This window comes from Eptesicus fuscus, chromosome 4 (genome assembly GCF_027574615.1).
Source record: "Eptesicus fuscus isolate TK198812 chromosome 4, DD_ASM_mEF_20220401, whole genome shotgun sequence".
NCBI lineage: Eukaryota > Metazoa > Chordata > Mammalia > Chiroptera > Vespertilionidae > Eptesicus > Eptesicus fuscus.
In genome coordinates, this window is record NC_072476.1 from 31,174,235 (window position 1) to 31,194,518 (window position 20,284).

Sequence of the window (20,284 nt, forward strand, 5' to 3'; positions counted from 1 at the left end):
CCATTATTTTGCTGTTGTCCTCTCTTGTCATGACCCATTTACACTGACCCATGAGACTCCAGTCACTAAATGATGCTCAGTGACTAATTTAAAAGGCTGTGAGGTTCATTTTTAGCCTTAGGATATGATTTCTGTTTTCATCAGGTATTTCACACCAAGTACCACACACTCATTTTTAGAAGTAACGACATAGGCCAATTTGATTTTGGCTGGAGAATGGACTAGCTTCTAATTTGAGCAATGATGAAGTAATTATCTGACAGGTATTGCCTCCTGTGAAACTGACTGAGCCTGTGCTCCTGTTTAAGTGCTTTCTTAATGGTTTTATTACTGGTTAAGCCCATGAAGTTTTAAAAATTTAAAAATTACTGTGGTGCCCTGACCAATGTGGCTGTTGATTGGAGCATTCTCTCATACACTGGAAGGTGGTGGGTTTGATTCCTGTTCAGGGTGTATACAAGAGGTGGCCAGTGTTTCTCTCTCTCTCTCTCTCTCTCTCTCTCTCTCTCTCTCTCTCTCTTCCTTCTCTCTAAAATCAATTAACATATCCTCAGATGAGGATTAACAACAACAATAACAAATTACTGTGGCTTCTTTTTAGAGGGAGTATTTTTCAGAGTCCTAATCTGCTCCAATATACTAGATTTTCCCCTCCACTGGTAATTTTGAGCACAAATGTTTGGCTGAAATTCTGGAAATGAAGACCAGCCACCTTTGGAAATATTGACCCACATTGAGAACACACTGATTGGCTTAATTGGCACAAGTGGGCCAGGGATGCCACACACCACTCCTTCTGAGCCTTGGATGGAAAAGCACTAAGCACAAAGAAGCATTAAACACAAGCGCTCAATTTCTACTGCTGAACCCTCTCTTTAGCCCAGTGTGGAGATCACACATCTGAATCTCATAATTTGAGCTCAAGGGAGACAGTATTTTGAATGCCCACTTAGAAATGCACAGAGACGGAGTCTGGAGGGTGTATAGGAAGGAGGGAGGTTGATTCACAGTGATCAAACAGGAGTCTCACAACCTGTCACGTAGCCACACTTACAATGTTCCTTTGGGACAGGTCCTGGGAAGTGCTTGTTGGCTACTACCTAGGAGTTGCTATGGATAAGGAAGACACAGTCCAAGATCAAAAGGTCACTTAAATGCTGGGGTCCGGCTGGAGGTGGAGAAGTGCTGTCTGGCTGCCCATCTCTACAAGGCTATTAATGTGCCCTCATCCCTGTCCACAGGGTATCGAGGGCCCGGGACATGTGTTGGGAAGGAGTCAGAGCCAGCGTTCCCCCTTTTTTTGTTTTCCCTGCCCTGGATGCTCTGTGGAACCTTGCTTGCTTTGTGATCCAAGCTGGTTACAGATGGGGATGGCATCTTGGCCTTGTTTCCAATTCTTCAAGACTGATGTATAGGGCAGAAATACAAGCCTTGCCATAGTCACACCCGAAATCCTGATTGCTCCAAGTGTCTTTCTGTTGGCTGCTGCTGCTGCTGCTGCTGCTGAACGGAGGTTAGTAATAAATATTAAAGGTACCAAACCAAGCACAGGGTTCTTTCCTACCGGGAGCAAGTTTGCCTGATTTTCTGGGTCTGTCAATTAGGTAGAACATGGAACCATCTTTTTCAGATTCAAGAGGATACCAAGGCAGGCAGACATTTGGAGAAAAGAATTGAAAACCTCTCACAAGCTCCCTCTTAGGGCCCTGCCTGGATCTGAAGGGAGGTGCCAAGGAACATTCATTCTGGAAAAAGAGGTGTGGCTTTCTCACCAGTTCCATTCGAGCATGCGGTAAGGTTTTTCAGCCTGGTCACAGGGAGTTCCCAAGGAAGGCGTCTCCTGAAGACCTGGGCCGTGTGCACCCCCCTTTCTCTCTGTGGCCCTATCCCTTATGAAGGTGGCAGAGGCTTTCAACGGGGCTCCAGCTTTAGGAGGGAAAGGCACTCCCTCCACTTCTGCCTTTGGAGGGAAGCTGTGGCTCAGCAGCTCCACCCGACCCTGGGAAGTGGCCTTGAGTCCCACACTCAGCTGGACACAAGCATGGAGGCTGATGGGGAGCACCAAGGTAAAGCCTGAGCAGCACCATCGCTGTTGACTGCTGTGGTCAGGGGCTCCTAGGAGCTCAGAGCTTCAGAGCTGTTCCCTTTGGGAGAGTTGGCTATATGAGTGAAACTTGAAAAAAGAAACCCCAAAACCCAACCAACCACCATAAGAAGCAGTGGGAATCCACGGAACTGCCAAAAGAGGGGAAGCATTGCCTTGGCATTCTCAGCCAGGACACTCCTGCTGTTCTTCTGACTCTGTGCACAGACTCAGGGTAGTGTCCTGGTTTGGAATCCACCAGCCCTCTGATGCTCACAAGTTTGTGCAAGTGATGAAACTGAAAAGACTGAGAAGAAAACAGAAGAGAAAAAGCATAAGATCTTCCCTCTCCAGGCTCTCAGCCATAACAACCACAGCCCCTCGGACAAGGACACTGATTGTTTGGGGCTAAAATAGCAGGCAGGACTGGGAGGGAGGTCCTCTCTGGACACCAGGGAGGGCGGGGAAGAACACAGATCACGGGTTCCAACACAAAGGGTGTCAGTGTGGAGGAGTCTTTAGAAGGCCATGCAGGTCCTCAGCACTGGACAATGGGAGTGATGTGGCTGCCACTGTGACCCCAAGGGTTTAGTCTGTGGCTGGGGAATAACACACACACATAAACAGGCAACAAAGATTTACACTGTGACGTGTGGGGCATCAGTGCGGCTCTATTCTTTCTCGGTTACCACTTCTTGCAGTGCAGGTGGAGATGCTTCTGTTTCTAAAAGACAGTAACAGCCATTCATGTTTCACAGCCCTTCGTGCACCTATTCTGTTAACCAAAACTGCCACCATGCTGGGCTCTAAAATACATTATCATCATAACCACCTCGTCCCTAAGTGAAGTGTCCAGGAACGACTGGGATATACTACAGCCAGCCAAGTTTGACAAGAATCGGCAAGCTTGGTGGTGAACAAGTGGCCACCTTGGACATGCAGAAAAGCAGCACTCACAGAGTCTGAGCAACGAAGTCTCTGGGCTGGTGGCCGAATAATATTCAGTCCACGCCATTTCTAGCTCCTGACTTCCTATCTTTTGGCCATTGCTGCCCATCACTGGCTCTAGAGAGTCAGGACCTGGTAATTCACTTGCCCTGTCTGCTGGATCTTCACTGGTCACTATTCAACTCTCGGCTGGCCAGAGACTAGACACCCTGGGGGGGTAAACCAGGCTAACTGGGCCTGGAAAGAAATGGTGGTGAGTGACCACTCTACTGGTCAACGTTAAGATCTTGAAAGGCGAAAACAAAAGCTTTCAATTCATAATTTATCTGTTTTGGGCTTTTAGATTGTTTCCAACTGAAAACATGCTCTGTGAGTATAGAGAAGGAGGAAGTCACTGACCAATGGGCTCCTCATTCTGTTACAGTCGAGGGGAAAGCCCTTATCACACAGCACCCCCCTTCACTGCAGGCTAATGCCGGTCCTCCAGTGGCTTACCTTCTTCCCAGCCCTCAGCAACACCAGCAAGCTCGTAGTGCTTTTTTCGAAGCTCCCCCAGTTTTTGACGCTCCTTCTGCAGTTCATTTTCTAGCTCTAGCACCCTAACCTGTGGGGAAAGGGGAATTTTCTTTTGAGCAGTGATCTCAGAATTGTCTTATTTTGACTTAATCCCTTTTCTCCATCTTCCAGTTTTCTTCCATATTATTCTATAGCTTACCCAGTTCTCAATTCCAACCTCGTCTCTGTTCTAATTTCCCCACCCTCTCATTCATCCATCTATTCCATCTATCTTCTCCCCGGGACCCTCTACTAGAAATGTATGGTGCTTTATAGTACAAATGCCTGCATGGGATTAGGACTTAAGTTCCTCTGATAAATTGCTATCTAAAAACAACTCTAATGTCTGTCATATCTGTATTGTGTTCCAATCTAATCATAACCCTTCAATTCTAGTTCCTTGGAAGTTCAGGCAGGAACCAATAATGATAGTTCTGGCACCTTGGAGGGGTTGGTACAACTTAGAGTTATTATTGTACAGGCACAATCTCACTAAAGGAGAGGTTGGCTCTGGCTCTTCTTCCGTTCATTAGTTATTTTATTTATTAATTTAAGAGATATTTGCTGAGCACCCATATGTAACCCAGGCTCAGTTGTAGGTGCTGGAGACCTCTACTGTTTCTTTCAGCATTGCTTACATTAATTCTTGGGCTAAATGGTACAACTGAGTTCATTTCCTCCCAAGTCTCTCGCTCACTGGCTTCTCACCATGGGAATATTTGGGGTCGATACCATATGCAAGAGAGACTGCCTAACCTTAGAGATGGAGTTCCTACCTGGGAATCCATCTCCTGGCGTTTGATCTGGGTCAGTGTCATGCCTGAGAAGTCCATGTTGTCTGCAAGGATAGAAATGAGAAGTTCTTATCAAATAATACCCCTGGCTGACCCTTGCCTGGGAGGTGGCCAATGCCAATGTTCTGCTGAAATGTTTGGTTTGCCTTTTATCAATGCACATGTGCACATTGTAAGGGATGAAGACAGTGACAGGGTAACCAGAATCAGAACTCCACCCCCCAGACAACCAGGCCTGTAGAGGCATTTCTTTGAATTCAGAGAAATGACTAAATGGAAAATCTACTACCTAAAGGTGTGTCACTATAGTGAAATGAATAGCATGCTCGTGTGGTGTCCCTTCTTATGAGAAAATAAGTATTTATGTAAAAGATGAAAAGTAAGAGAATTTAGAAACAGAACTGTGAGAAATTGGGATCATGGAGAAGACTGTAAAGAACAGCTATATCGGATGGATAAAAAAGTACCGCTTCTGAAAGGCTACCTGTTTCCTCAATCTGTGATTTGCCAGAAATGGTTGAAGCCACGACCGCGGCGGTGGCCTGGTTCACCCCGCGAGAGGCTTGCTGCAGCTGGGCCAGGTTTGGGCTGTCCTTACCAGCTTTCACCTGCCAGAACCAAGCATATTTAGGTTCACATAACATAGAGTGGTGGCAAGGACTGAGTCAAAAGTTGGATTGATGGTTCTTGATGAATATATCTGATCCACTGCAGTTACCAACCAACTTCTCAAAAATCATTGCCTGTGGGGTCAACTCCTGGCATTTCTTTAATATAAAAGGTGCTTACTGGCTTATTTGCTTGGTGGGCTCAAACTTTAGCTTTATCAGATATTTTAATGAAATGCTCCATTTGTGAAAATCAATTTGGGATAGCAATAAATAAGGATGATTAAAAAACACTCCCCGGGGTACTATAGAACTCACAGAAGGATACTGGTGATAAGCTTTGCATTAGGACTAGCTGGGGCAATGGTTCAAATTTGGAGTCTTGAGGAGAGGCAGACACTGATTGTGGAAGCTCTGTGCCATGCCGGGCAAGCATCTGACTGCTCTGACTCATTCCTTATTTGAGTGCTCCTGGAATGCTGTGATTGCTTATCAGAGGTCGGCACAGTTGGGACCCTCAAAGGCCACTTGTAACAAAGGTGAAGAATGCCAAGAGGAGCACGTGTGGTGAGCTGGGTGGAAGGGCTCCTTGCTGACAGATGAAAGGCTTTTGGAGGGAGGGGTAGGGGGACCCTTGAGAGTCAGAATTTTAATTTGGGACCCAACCCTCCTGGACCCTGGAGAAATCATCTGTTCTTGAATCCAACTTCAGAGTCCAAGTATCTCTAACCTAGCCAGGCCTCATAGTATCCCAGGGAGTCCTATGCAGGTCCTACCTTGGATGCAGCCACAAGCTGGGCTGTGCTAGCAGCTATTTCATGGGAACACACCATTAGCTCCTCGAACTTCCCTTTGCCTTGTACCACCAGATCGGCTGCATCACTGACAGTCAGGAAAGGACAACATGGATTATGTCACTGTGGCAGTCACAGCTGCAACCCCTTATGATCCCACCTCTAGACCATCCCCTCATCCTGTCAGCCAGGGAGCACAGCCTGCCTGTGCTGCCCCAGGAGACCCAGTCTCCCTTTTCAACTTTAGTCTTACTGACTTCCTTATCAACAGTGTATTTCTAGTGGGAATATCTCCCCCCACTTAGTTATTCTCTGGGGTGATCAATGGAATGGGGGTGGGGTGAGGAGCCTTGGGACCCAAAGACACTTACACCATGACAGTGGCGCCCCAGCCCACAGCTTTGGAGGCTGAGATGAGTCCCTCTGTCCATCGAGAATTCTTGGCATAAAACTCTTTAGGAGATGCTGTGCCCTAGGGAAGTGAGAAATAATAATAGCTACCTTTTATTGAGTGCCTGCTGTGTGCCAGGTGCTTTTATATATATATTACCTCATATAAATTTTCACAGCCACTCTGAGAGGCAAGCATTATTATTCCCATTTTACAGATAAGAAAAATAAAGTTTTGAGAGGCAAAAATACTTTTCCCAAGGTCATGCAGGAAATAAAGTAAATCCTAGGCTCTTCTGACTCCAAAACCCATAGCATTTCTATTATATTTCCAAATAGTTTGTGTATGTACACACACACACACACACACACATTATCCTATATAACATATTATCCTAAATAAAATAAAGAGGCAATATGCAAATTGACCATCACACTCTTGCACAAGATGGCTGCCCCCATGTAGTCACAAGATGGCCAGCAGGGGAGGGCAGTTGTGGGCGATCAGGCCAGCAGGGGAGGGCAGTTAGGGATGAGCGGGCAGGCAGGGGAGGGCAGTTGGGGGCAATCGGGCCGGCAGGGGAGGGCAGCTGGGGGCAATCGGGCCGGCAGGGGAGCAGTTAGGCGTAGATCAGGCTGGCAGGGGAGTGGTTGGGGGGTGATCAGGCTGGCAGGCAGAAGTGGTTAGGAGCAATCAGGCAGGCAGGCAGGCGAGCGGTTGGGAGTCAGAAGTTCTGGCTTGTGAGAGGGATGTCCGACTGCCGGTTTAGGTCCGATCCCACAGGGACATTCCCTGAGGGGTCTCATATTGGAGAGGGTGCAGGCTGGGCTGAGGGACCCCCCTCCCCCAGTGCACAAATTTCGTGCACCGGGCCTCTAGTTAATGAGTAACAATTTCAGAGGAGTCTAGCTGCTATCCATGATTTGCCAAAAGAAGAGAGTATACAGTGAATAATTTTTAAAAACTATTTCTACTTGGATTTAAAAAATGTATTTATGCTTTGAAAGTACCTGATAGTCTGAGAATCTACAGATACTCCTTGCTCAGTCCCTCTTTCTAATTTTGGGGACCAAAAACAACATCTCTCAGACTGGTAAAAAGCACCACCAAAACAGATATGGCTTTGTTCCTTATATGATTGCTTTCAGGCTCATAAACCCTCCCTGGACCTTTGTCTCTTGAGTTGCAGCTGCTTCAGGGATGTGGGGAAAAAACAAGATGGCAATAATGCCAGCAAAGGAGGAAATCCAAGTGACAATGTCAAGACAAGACTGAGGGCAAGTCTGTGAAGCACTGCAAGTTGACTGCTGTTGGAAAGAGACATGGCAGAGCCACTGTGAAAGTCAGCAGCAGGTTCATTCTTCGGATTTGCCTAGTTTTCAAAACCTCTCACTTCCTCCTCCAAGGGCTCAGACTTGCAATGTACACTTGGTTTCCACAGCAGGCTCCAACGATGTCGCCTGGGTTAATGAGCCTGTAGCTGGAAGCTGTGCTTGGCTGCTCTCTGGGGACTTGGCAGTGTTCCAGCTTCTTCCCATGACATCTGCTGATATCCCCAGTGATGGCAGCTGCACCCTCAGATGGACACACAGGGTGAGAAGGCAACATACATAGATTTCACTGAATGTGGATGAGTGTTTCGTGTAGACTTAGCCTCTCAGTGAGCTGGGAATATGTAACTAATGTCTGTTCTCCCTGTTCCCAGGCCCTCACCCACGCTTACCCGGCCACTTTCCACTATCTCTCTCTGGAGGTCCTTCGAGGCCACAATCAGGACCTGAATAGCTTGCATTAGGCTGGTACATGAACCAAGAATCCTGAAAAAAAAAAAAAAAAGTAAATAAATAAAGTGAGGATACAGAACTGAAACTAATACCAATGAAGAAAACGGTTCTCTTTTTCATTCCTAAACACAGGCATACTTGGAATGGGAAGTAAGGCAGGGTATGCTCTCCGGTTGAAGCCCCAAAGGAAAGGCAGGTGAGTGAGGAGACTGGATCGTGGCTCTTCTTCATAAGGAATAGCTAAGTGACGATTCCTGGGGGTTTCTTTCCCCCTATAATGCAACAGTGATACTATCTCCATCGTTAATACTGTTATTGATAATTACATACTAGTAGACTCAACCCTTTCCTGTGGCTGGTAGTGTTCTAATTAGAATAAACCATTGCAGGCAAGACTGACTCCGATCACCTACGTGCCACCATGCTGTTCAGACTGACCTTTCGTTCACTTCTAATTTGACTCCTGTGTCTCCTTCTCGGGATTTGCTGAGCATCTCCTGTTAAAGAGAAGGTTTTTTTTTTTTTAACACATCACAGGTACTGAGAACCTACTGGCATCCCACACTTTGGGTCCAATATTAAAATCTAGAAGAACCCATCCACATCCTTGTGAGAATCAGGAAAAGAATCTACTAGTAAACTTCTGATCTACTCAGTGGGGGGCAGCTACAGCAGGCTGTCTCTGTCAGTGTCTTGACATTCTGGAACCCAGGCTGGTGTGCACAGAACTCTGCGAGCTATAGCACCATGCTGGTAGGGGCAGCCTGAGTCTTCCACCAAAGGAGCAATGTGTGACCTTTCCAACGGGGCCCACTCAGCTTTTCTGAGACAAGCATTGTCATTGGTTTTGAAATCAGAATCTTAGCGAGGTTAATGTAACTTAGTGGAAGTCATACAGTTAGTAAGTGGTCAATCAATCTGGAACCTGAATGCAGGATAGCCTGATACCAAAGTATGTTGATCCTTGAGGAAACTGCTCACCTTCTAGTGGTGAGGACTTTCTCATTTTCTACCCCTAAGAGATTCTGGTATAGTCTGGTTTTGGTTAATTTTTATAGGGAGCCTCCGAAGCCTTAATGAACAACTAAGATATATCCAATGGGAAATGTTGCCAAAGGAAAGCTGCAAGAGCATCGCTTTAGATCTTGAGACACTTCCATACCTCTATTCTCTTTTGATTTTCTTTTGTTAATCCTCACCCAAGGATATTTTTTCCATTGATTTTTTATTTTTATTTTATTTTTAAATATATTTTTATTGATTTCAGAGAGGAAGGGAAAGGGAGAAACATCAATGATGAGAGAGAATCATTGATCAGATGCCTCCTGCAAGTCCCCCATTGGGAATCGAGCCCACAACCTGGGCATGTGCCCTTGACCAGAATCAAACCTGGGACCTTTCAGTTCCCAGGCTGACGCTGTATCCACTGAGCCAAACCAGCTAGGGCTTTCCATTGATTTTTAGAGAATGGAAGGGAGGGAGGAGGGGAGGAGGAGGAGGGAGAGGGGGAGGGGGAGAAGGAAGGAGGAGAAGGAGGTAGAGGAGGAGAGGGAGGAGGGGGGAGAAGAAGGGGAGTTGGAGGAGCGGGGGAGGAGGAGGAGAGAGGAAACATTGATGTGAGAGAGACACATCAATTGGTTGCCTCCTGCACACACCCTGACCAGGGCCAGGATTGAATGTGCAACCCAGGTGCATGCCCTTGACCAAGAATCAAACCTGCAACCCTTTGTTGTGCAGGCTGATGCTCTATCCACTGAGAACACGGGCCAGGGCTCCATACCTCTATTCTGGCTGTAGCAGTTTCAATGGCAGCTGAAGTGGCAGCCATCTCCTTGTCCACCAGGTCTCCTAGCTCCTCCTGTTTGATGTCCAGGCCTCTGGGCAGGAGATTCTGTGAACACATCACAAGGGCTGAAAAGACCCTTTAACCTCTTCTTTCTCTGGTGGCAGACCTGTAATCCTCACATGAGGGCCCCACCACTTAACACACTTCTGCAAGCCTTGGAGGGGCATCCCTAATAGGCCTTGCTTGGAACTCTCTTCCATGTGAACTCTGGAACCTCATGTTCCACCCCCTCTACCTTCACTCAGAACCCATCTCCTTCCAGAAGGCCAATCCTGCTTAACCCCACAAGGCCATTCAGTTGCAGCTGCTTGGACCCTAACCCCACAGCTGCACAGCTGATCGTGTTTGCTGCCTGGGATGTGTTTTAAAAACCTCTTCAAATGTAGACAATGTCTTCCAACCAGACAGCCTGCCCCTTATTTAACTTTACTCCCACAGCAATCATATGAGGCAGGTATTACTGTGTGTGAAATTCATCCTATAAACTAGTAATTCGATTCCTACGTATATAAACTCTAGAGAAATTCTTGCACTTATGCATCTGGAGATGTGTATAGGAATGATCACAGTGACCCATTCATAATAGCCCCAAACTGGAAATAACCCTGATGTGCATCAACAAGAGAACAGATATAATAGAAATTAAGCAATATGCACACAATGGAGGGCAACAGAGGAGTGAAAAAGAACATATCCGAATGGATAAACCTCACACACAAGAATGTTGGGAAAAGCATAAAATTAACAATATGTTGCAGGGGGTGGGGAGGACATAGTCGTTCTGTTATCTTCTGGAACGCTGATTAAATATTCTATATATAACCATTTCATTCCATCTTATAAAATCTGTGCCATATTTAGATAATTCCTCTAGTTCACTAATTCTTTCTTCAGCTTTGCTTTAACTTGCTGTTGAATCTATATATTTTAAAGTTATTACTTTCAATGATTATATTTTTCATATCTAGAAGTTCTGTGGTTCTTTTTCAAATATATCTGGTTACATTTGAAACTATCTATTCCTTTGTCTTGCTTTTAATAACTTTTATAAGGGTCTTTAGCCCTAGCTGGTTTGGCTCAATTGATAGAGCATCGGCCTGTGGACTGAAAGGTAAATAAAGAGGTCCCAGGTTCGATTCCAGTCAAGGGTACATGCCCAGGTTGTGGGCTCGATCCCCAGTGTGGGGCGTACAGGAGGCAGCCAATCAATGATTCTCTCTCATAATTGATGTTTCTCTCTCTCTCCCTCTCCCTTCCTCGCTGAAATCAATAAAAAAATATTTAAAAAAGGTTCTTTAACATGTCACAATAAACACAGTTATTGCAAACATTTTTTTTTTTCCAAATTTTATTCAGCATTTTCCATGTCCTATTCTGGGAAGATTCTCTACATCTGGTAAACCCTAGTGCCAGAAAGAAAAACTGCCCATGATCTTTCTATCACACTTTGCTTTGCTTTCAGTAATGTAATTTTTATCTCTTCATGGTGTCCTACATACTTTGCCCATATATTGACTTCTCAATTCTGCACTATACGTGGTAAGATGCTCTATCTTCAACAAAAGGCAGACTGTGTTAATGTTGCCTAGGCTGCCACACCAATTTAATAATACCAAATATCATCATTATCATGTCACCCTATCGAAATAGAGGTTAGCAATTCACCATTGTCCATAGTCTTCCTTTATCCAGACATTCAAGGGTCTCCACCTCATTGCCTATTTCTCCCCACTATGAACATTCCTCCCCCATCCGATCCATCTTTTTATCTGGTTTGCTCTCTCTCTGTGCATATTCAATTAATTAAACACTTGTGGGGTGTTAACCACCTGCCAGATATTATGCCAGGGACCGGGGATACAATATGAAGAAGGTATGGGCTCTACTTCTTGTGGGGCGTGGCTACAGTGTTTGGACAGGTTCAAGCCTTGGACTAATGAGAGGGCACAGTCCTCTCGTGGCCACGTGCAAGTCCCAGCCTGGAAGGCAGAGCCCTCCCAGCACAATTATGGCCAACAGCTATAGTTGTAACCTTGAACCTATGGTCCGAACATGTGGCCCCACATGCCTAAGTGATATAGGCTCCAAGTAAACAAAGCTTGATCAGGTGCATGTAGTTGAGTAGGCACCAGAATGTTGTAAACATCTTGACCATGCCCTTACTTTGCCTCGTGGCATCCTACCTAATAAAAGAGTAATATGCAAATTAACCACCACTCTGCCACACCCACAAGCCATGCCCACTAGCCAATCAGAGCGAGTATGCAAATAAACCCAACCAAGATGGCTACAACCACAGAGAGCGGGAGGGAGGCTTGTGTTTCCCAGGCGACAGAGGAAGCCAAGCTTTCCGCCTGCCCTTGCAGGCCTAAGCCTCCACTCAAGGCTACAAAGTTTCAATTATAGAAGGTAAACAAATCCAAACAGAAATGGCGGCAGCCACGGAGCTGGAAAGAGCGGGAGGCTTGGGTTTCACAGGCAATGGAAGAAGCTAAGCTTTCCCCACACCCTGGCTGGCCCAGGCCTCGGCTTAAGGCTACAAAGTTTCAATTATAGAAGATATATACAAACCCCAACAGAAATGGCTGCCAGCCACTGAGCGAGCAGGAGGTTTGTCTCTGCTCCAGGCTACAAAGTTTCAATTGTAGAAGGTAAATAAATTCCAGATACCAGGGCCTCTGCTTGGGTCACCAGGGGGCGTGGCTGGCCTGCAAACCACCACAGGCCCCTCGCTCAGGCCACCCCATGCCCCAAGGGAACCCCCACCCTGATCCGGGACACCCTTCAGGGCAAACCAGCTGGCCCCCACCCGTGCACCAGGCCTCTATCCTATCTAATAAAAGAGTAATATGCAGATTTACCATCACTCCAACACACAATATGGCTGCCCCCATGTGGACACAAGATGGCCACCACAAGATGGCCAGCAGGGGAGGGCAGTTGGGAGGCACCAGGCCTGCAAGGGAGGGCAGTTGAGAGGGACCAGGCCTGCAAGGGAGGGCAGTTGGAGGCGATCAACCCTGCAGGGGAGGGCAGTTAGGGGTGACCAGGCCAGCAGAGAAGGGAAGTTGGGGGCAAATAGGCTGGCAGGGGAGCAGTTAGACATCAATCAGGCTGGCATGGTAGTGGTTAGGGGGTGATCAGGCTGGAAGGCAGAAGCAGTTAGGGGCAATCAGGAAGGCAGGCAGGTGAGCAGTTGGGAGCCAGCAGTCCTGGATTGTGAGAGGGATCCCAGATTGGAGAGGGTGCAGGCTGGGCTGAGGGACACCCCCGCCCCCATGCACGAATTTCATGCACCGGGCCTCTACTCTGCTATAAAATAAAGACACGGCTTGTGGTCATCGGCACTGCTGGGTCCCCATCAGGGAAGCAGTGTCCCACCGAGTCCCAGCTTTCCTTCTCTTGTCTGTCTTTTCTAATCCTTCATCGCCCCCACTCGGGTTCACCCTTGGCCGTTCTGGCATGGCACATAAGGCACCCTAGGGCTGAGTATGCCATGGCCGTGCCGGCTCCCCACAACTTCTGAGGACTCACTGGGGGGAAATAGGTAAGCAGGCACATCACAGTGCTAGCCACCAACTGTAAGGTGAAGGGAGAGTGCAAGAGGGGCCCAGAAAGGTGAATAAAGCCCAGACTCTGGAGGTCCTTGTGTGTTACATTACATAATATAATTTTTGGTATCAAACTAGAAGAATCATGATCAGATCTCTGTTTTTGGAAGAGAGCAGAGGAAAAAAGAGGCCTGAGGCAGAGAGAGTAATAAAAAAGTTGTTTAAAGCACTCAAATGAGAGGTAATGAGGATCTGAACTCTGGCCCTGATCTCTTTCTTTCCTGAAGTTATCACCACACATTTTAGAAATTAATTAAATGCTGCCTTGTACTATACTCTCAAAATAGAGCTCTATTTCACTTCTCATCGCACTGTATAGAAATTGTTGCTTTATTTTCCTTTCCTCTAGAGACCATGACTTATTTGTTCCTATATAACTACACCTAGCACAAATCCCAGTAGTAGTATATAGGACATATTCACTATGTCTTTATTGAATGAATAAATATATCATTATCTCCATTTTAGGTGTTACCTGTCCAACCACATAAAATTCCTTGAAAACAGAGAAGCCATGCTTATTCTTCTTTGATACTTCCTAATGATGACCACAGAGTAGATTCTTAATTAATAGCAAGTGAATTAAGTGTAACTGGAATGTCGTTCAGGGAGGTAAAATTTTTCAGCACACTTACTTTCTAGAATCAAGTTTGAAGTGCAGAAAGAACTGGCTTAGAGCTGGCTCACTGACTTCCTGGCAAATCACCAGAACTCACACCCAAGAACAACAACTTTCCCCAAAAGATAATACTGATAATACCTCGCCGATGGCCGCAATCTTGCTGAGGAAGCTCCTCATGGCTGTGCTATTGACATTCTCAAGGGTTCTTTCTTCCTCCAGGAAAGCCAGATAGAGGAGGGTTTCCTTGCCATACTGCTTACAGGCCTCGGTCAGTGCTGGAGTTGCAAGACAACAGAGACTTGTAAAGGCCCTCTGCTCCCCCTGCTTTTCTGAATGGCCCCTCACCTCTGGTACTCACCATCAGCAGGCTCTGGTAGGGCTCTAAGGCAGGTGGTGCTGCCGTGAACAATGGTGTCACTGGTCAAGTGGGCAAGGAGGGTTACTGAGTGCAGAAGCCCACTGATATCTGCCAGGAATTTAAAGGAAAGTTTCTCAGTCCTGCTTGAGAGGTATAGCTTTCTTTCTTTTGTTGTTGTTAATCCTCACCTAAGGATATTTTTTTCCCATTGAAAGGAGGGAGGGAGGGGGAAGAAGAGGGAACGAGAGACAGACAGACATCGACCAGTTGCCTCCTGCATGAATCCCAAATGGGACTGGGTTTTGAACCTGCAACCCAGGTATGTGACCTTAACCGGGAATTGAACCCAAAACCCTTTGGTGCATGGGCTGACGCTCTAACCACTTGGCCACTTTCATTTTTCCTCCCTCCCCGCTTTATGAGTTGTACATACTCCTTGCTTGGTACATAGGAACCCATGTTTCCACATTCAAGCATTTTTGAGCCCTGCCCTGCCATCACTGGTGACAGACCCTATCCTTTGCCTTTGTTACCTTCTGGACAGGCAAGGTACTGGCTCCAGCATTTTTCCAGTTGTTCAATACAGCTGGAAACGGACTTGACCGTGGAGAGAAGGTGATCTGTGAGAGGAAAGACGGCAAAGTGAAAAGTGAAAGTTGTCCTAGCTTGCTTCAGTCATCCCTGTTACGTCACATGATGGATGAGCCTACCTAGTGAGTGGCCCCAGCCCTACAGGAGCTGCCCTGAGAAGAGGGAAGGGAAAAAAGCTTGTTGGTTACTCTGGTACGTGATTCTCTTATTGCAGCTTCCAAAGCTGTGTTTCTGAGCCTATCTGGTCTTTAGCCAAGAACCAGGGCAACCACATTGCCAGCCCAGATTCTGCGTCTCATTTCTCATTACTGCCCATTGTATCAAATCCAGGCTTTTCTGTCAAGTCTTTCAAGGCCCTTGGACTCTCATTAACCTTGAGTCCAGGTCCTTGGCTCCCATTAAGCTAATCTGTGCGTGTGCTCCATACACAACAGTCATTCCCACTGCTGTGCCTCTGTGCACAGGTGTGTGGAGACTGTATCACAGGAGTTACAGCATGGGCTCTTTGGTCACACGGCCTCGGTGTGGCTCCTGACTCGACCCCTAGGCTGTGATCTCATGCTGGCTGTGCTTCCTCATCTGAAAACAGAAAACTGAGAGCATCACCTCTGCCATCACTCTGAGGATTCGCTGGGCTAAGGCACATAAAGCGCTTAGAACAGTGCAAGGCACATAGAAAGCACTCGGGAAATGTCAGCTGTTTTTATTATTATTCCCTACTTCTCTTTTCTATGGTTCATATCTCTCCTCTTCTTTCAAAAGCTAGCTCATAACATCTCCGAATCTGCCCATATCGGCCCTGCTTCCTGGCATTCCCTAGGTACTGAGTGTGCTCCTTCATTTGTAACGTTGTGTTTCCTTACAGATGGTTCCCTGTTGAATAAGATATACTAGTCCGTGCTGTGTACTTCACCACACCGAGACCTTTCTATGTGATAATAAAAATCAACTGTTAGCCGTTTCTTCCCATCTGCCTCCTGCTTCAATGGAAGCTCTCATTGCTTTGCCAATGTCTTTTCTGTTTGAGAATGAGCTGCAATGAGATCTGCTCATCACTATGACTTCAAATCCCATGGGCCTGGATGCTCTCCTACTGTGCACAAAGGCTCTCTCCTCTCACCCAGAGGGCTTCTCTAGCTCAGATGGCTGCTCTACTCACAAGCCCTTAGGATCTGGTACATGCCAAGTAGGCCTCTGTTCATACCTAAGACTATGAGATTTTTATTGTTTCTGTCCCTCCACACTTTGAAGCCTCCCTGTCTCGACTTGAAGCTCATGAGCAACCACCCCTTAATTCAGAGCACATTTTTCTCCTTAGAGAGACACAGGGCTGTCTGCTCCTCCTCTTACCGGCCTTTAGAATTGTTACCAAGGCTCAGTTCCCGGTAGATGTTGCATTGGTGTGATCTATGACTAAAGCAGTAGTTATCACAGCTGGGGCTTTAGACAGTACTGCTGCCCAGGCCCTATGCCCAAGAGCTTACTCCTGAACTGATCTTGGCATTGGGGCCCAGGCACCGCCAGGCAATTCTGACATGCAGCCAGGCTGAGAACCTGAGTTCAGTGTCACATGGGATTTAATGCCAACAGGATTCAATACCTGCAAGCCGGGAAGAGTACCTGCAGATCCGGCACAGCTGATGAGAGTGGGCTCCTCAAGCTGCCTCAGGGCCTCTTGTATCACCTGCTCTGCCGCCTTCCTTGATTCTGCCAGAAGCACTTTTCGTTGGTCCTTTGCGAGCTGGCACATAGATTCCTAGAAATGGTCCAGGGAGGTGAGAGTCTGCCACACACCCCATACGAGCCTTCAAGCAGCATCCATCTGTGACACAGATGGGATTCCTGGTGTCTTAACTCAAGCTGTTGCTTTCTTTGTCCAAAGTGTGTGTCACTGAGCACAGAAGGCTATGGGAATGGGCCACTGCAACCCCTTCTCCAATCTTGGGGAGAGAGTGCTAAGTGCATCCCTTTTTCATACAATAAAGGAGAGCTTTGCCTTCCCTCATGTGCTCTGTGGGTGACTCAGGGCATGCCGGCATTAGGGGCTACTCCTACAGATGCCTTCACAATCAGGCTGGAGACCCCAAACCCCTTTCACAGCCCCCAGCCTCCAGCCTCCATGATATGCTGCTGAGGCCCAGGAGTGAAGTTGAACCTGGTCAGCCAAGGGTGTCTGCTACTTGCCTGTGTGCTGGACAGTTTGAGCTGGGTGTTTTCCAGCTGTTCCTGAAGAGCAGAGAATTCCTCTTCTCGACGAGCCATGGCATTCACCAAACTGCCCCGCTCCTTCTCCAGTTCAGCAATCTGGGTCACCCATTTTTCTTCTGACTGCAATGGCGACCAAGTGGGAAGAGGGAGCTTCTGGGAGGAATTAAACTGTCCCTCCCCCAGAAGTCCAAACCCACCACTAGGCCACAAGGAACAGAAGGTGATATCTCTTAACCTGCCAGTTTCATTTCCCTGAGTACACACTGATCGCAGATGGGACCAGGTTGGCCATATGCTGCATGGTGACAGGGGCTCGGTGAGAGCCACATGAAAGCCAGAGGGGAAGGAATGAGGAAGGGGAATGAAGAAGGCGGTGCTCACCTGGGCAGCTATTTCCAGGCTGCCTTGGACAACCTGGAGTTCCTGTTTGCTGGTGGCAAGTTCTTGCTTCAAGTTCTCTAGTACTTCCGTCTGTTCTTGAGTCTGAAAGAAGAAAAGCAGGAGCACCCTGATTTGGGTGGTGATTACAAGGGATAAACACGTGTAAAAAAATACCTGAGATTTGTGTACTCTTTTGTATGCAAAATTACCTCAGCAAAAAGGGGGAGTGGGGAGGTGAGAACTCAGAGTGTACCAAAATTTTTTCTTCTGACAAGTGGAATGTCAAGGGGGGGGGGAATTTTAAGGACACTGTCTGAGTGCCATGCTTAAGCCTATAACAGTCATTAAAGTAGAAGTGGATCTTTGATTCAGGCATCCCAACACTGGTACATTGTGAAATCTTGCCATCTAAAAATAATTCCCCTTCTTTGATTTCTAAGTGGTGTTTTTCCAAGAGTGGGTTGTGACCCTATTAGTAAAATTCACAGTTAACATTAAAAAAAAAAAAAAGAAACAGAACAAAATATCCAAATGCAATCACATAGTAAGGGTAAGTATTGCTGTGTGAAACTTTGGTTTTGATTAGATAGATGTATTTTTTTACTCTGGGTTACAGGAAGTGTGAAATCCCTCCCAATGGACCTGCGTGCCAACCCCACCCTGACCCATGGATGTTCGCCTGGCTGCAACTCCTTGTAAACACTCGTTCCTCTCTCAGATATCCATGTGCTTTTACTTGATTCTCCTTAGGACTCTCCCCGGGAAGGCCTTTGCTGATGAACCTCACTCAGCTCGTCCATGCATCACTTCTAACCCTTGTGCCTAGGTAACCACGATCTATACAGCCTCTCCTAGCATCCTCATAGGGCTCCAACCCACAGAGCTAGCTACCGATGGAGCAGAAGACAAGATCTTTTGATCAAGGCCTGCCTCCAACTCGGATGGCCCCTCCATCATTTCCCACGTATGTCTCCCTCCCACTCACTTTCCGCTGGGCCTGCTCGCTCACGCGCTGGAAGGAATCCTCTATCTCTTTTTTCTCTCGTTCCAAATCCACCTGGGCTTGTCTGGCCACAGACACCTGTTTGGTCACCTCTGCATTCTGTAAGGGGAGAACATTGTCTTGAAGTGGCTCAACACGGGCTTAAAGGACATCTTCCTTCTAGAACAAATGGCAGCATTCAGATCGTGAGTGGCCTAGAGTTGGACACACAAATCACTGTCCTACCCAGAGGGAAGCCAGAAGAAAGCTGTCATCTGCAGATATCAACTCTTAAATATTTAAAGAAATAATAAGTAAAAATGGGGGATAATGCAAGTGGGGCTAGCATCTCAGGTGGAGCTCAAGATATGGGAGGCCAGGGAGCCTGAAAGCTGAGGTTCCCAAGAAATGGTGGTGACCCACTGGAGACGAGTGGGGGCACTGGGCCCGGAGAAGCTACGAGGCCCCAGCTGTCCCTTCCCCTGTGGAGCGGGGCCTATGCGTGGTGAGAGGGAGGCTGAGGGTCTTACCTTCCGCAGCAGGTCAGCGTGGTTCTGCACCAGCTCACTGTACTTCTCCTTCAGCTTGCTGTACCGCTGCTCATTGGCCTGGGCTTTCCCTGTGTGGTCAAGGACCAAGGTGAGGACGCTACCCAGCTAGGACCCTCCACCGGCCCTCCAGGGAGCCAGAGTCCCCAGAAGACCCTCATTTCTCTTCACAAATGCATGCATCTCTTCTCCCTCAAAAATTCTACTTAAAATCCTGGGGGAAGTCTTTCGTAAAAAAGAATTCACCTGATTCAAATCAACAATTCATGCCTCCTGAGCATTTACACACATGCCTTTACTTAATCAGTGTTTTTGGCTTTAAGTCAAGTTATTTCTTGGGCTCTTTCTCTCCTACAGAGATCCACGCTCCTGGGGTAGGCACCCCCGTCACCTTCTGTAGTCCCCATAGCTGTGTTCTCAGTAGTGCCTCACACAGGTGCTCCACCTGCTGGCCTCCCGGCTGACCTTTGACTGGTGGCAAGAGCTGGCCTTCCTGACGGCTCCTCTGGACAGATGCAAAGCTGGGTGGCGCTCTGCCACCCTGCCTCCTCCTCCAGCCCGATCGCCCTGACCAACACCCTCACTCCCACCCCCCACCAGCTTCTCACTTTCTATCTCTGTCAGGCTCCGCTGCGCCTTCTCTGTGTCTTCTCGCTTCTTCTTGAGTTCATCCAGCTCTGCCCGCAGGAACTCGCTATCATCGGCCGCCTGCTGCCGCAGATGCTTCTGCTCTGCCAGCTCGGCCTCCAACTCGCTGATGCGGCCCTTCAGCTGCAGGACAGCACGCTGGCTCTGTGGGAGGGACTTCGGTAACGTACCTGGTCGCCACACTGCTGTGGGTCAGGTGTGCTGGGCGGAGAAGCAGGTCCTACCATGTTTCCAGCACCGACCAAATAAACACCAAGGTTTTCCTAACAAGCCCACTCCCAAGGCCTCATGAGAGCCGAGCCTGGGGGTTATTATAAGCCATCCAATCAGCAACAACAGGGGACGACTGTGGGGTGTTCTGGTCCTATTAGAGTGCCTTGGGAGCAGCAATGAATGAGCTGGAATCAGGAAGGAGAGAATGTTCACCTGTCCCAGTGAATAAAGCCTCTGACCAGCTCTGGGTCTGAGGAGCAGGTATATTTATAGCATCATTCACTGCAAACAGCCATTAGAGTTGGGAATTAATCCTTCT

General features: G+C 47.5%; 1 protein-coding gene across 1 annotated transcript in view; it reads right to left on the reverse strand.

Moving 5' to 3' along the window:
* Positions 1-363: 363 nt before the first annotated feature.
* HIP1 (huntingtin interacting protein 1) overlaps positions 364-20,284 on the reverse strand; it is a 141,233-nt gene continuing 121,312 nt past the window's right edge. The window contains exons 14-32 of the mRNA XM_008141465.3: positions 19,713-19,896; positions 19,087-19,175; positions 18,560-18,676; positions 17,575-17,676; positions 17,170-17,313; positions 16,606-16,741; positions 14,928-15,014; positions 14,395-14,502; positions 14,175-14,311; positions 9,738-9,848; positions 8,396-8,454; positions 7,897-7,990; positions 6,154-6,254; positions 5,765-5,870; positions 4,865-4,988; positions 4,363-4,424; positions 3,527-3,635; positions 2,726-2,807; positions 364-2,390 (exon numbers count right to left, since the gene is read on the reverse strand). Coding sequence (XP_008139687.2) covers positions 2,755-2,807; positions 3,527-3,635; positions 4,363-4,424; positions 4,865-4,988; positions 5,765-5,870; positions 6,154-6,254; positions 7,897-7,990; positions 8,396-8,454; positions 9,738-9,848; positions 14,175-14,311; positions 14,395-14,502; positions 14,928-15,014; positions 16,606-16,741; positions 17,170-17,313; positions 17,575-17,676; positions 18,560-18,676; positions 19,087-19,175; positions 19,713-19,896 — 1,923 coding nt within the window. The 3' untranslated portion in view covers positions 364-2,390; positions 2,726-2,754. The remainder of the gene's footprint in view (positions 2,391-2,725; positions 2,808-3,526; positions 3,636-4,362; positions 4,425-4,864; positions 4,989-5,764; positions 5,871-6,153; positions 6,255-7,896; positions 7,991-8,395; positions 8,455-9,737; positions 9,849-14,174; positions 14,312-14,394; positions 14,503-14,927; positions 15,015-16,605; positions 16,742-17,169; positions 17,314-17,574; positions 17,677-18,559; positions 18,677-19,086; positions 19,176-19,712; positions 19,897-20,284) is intronic.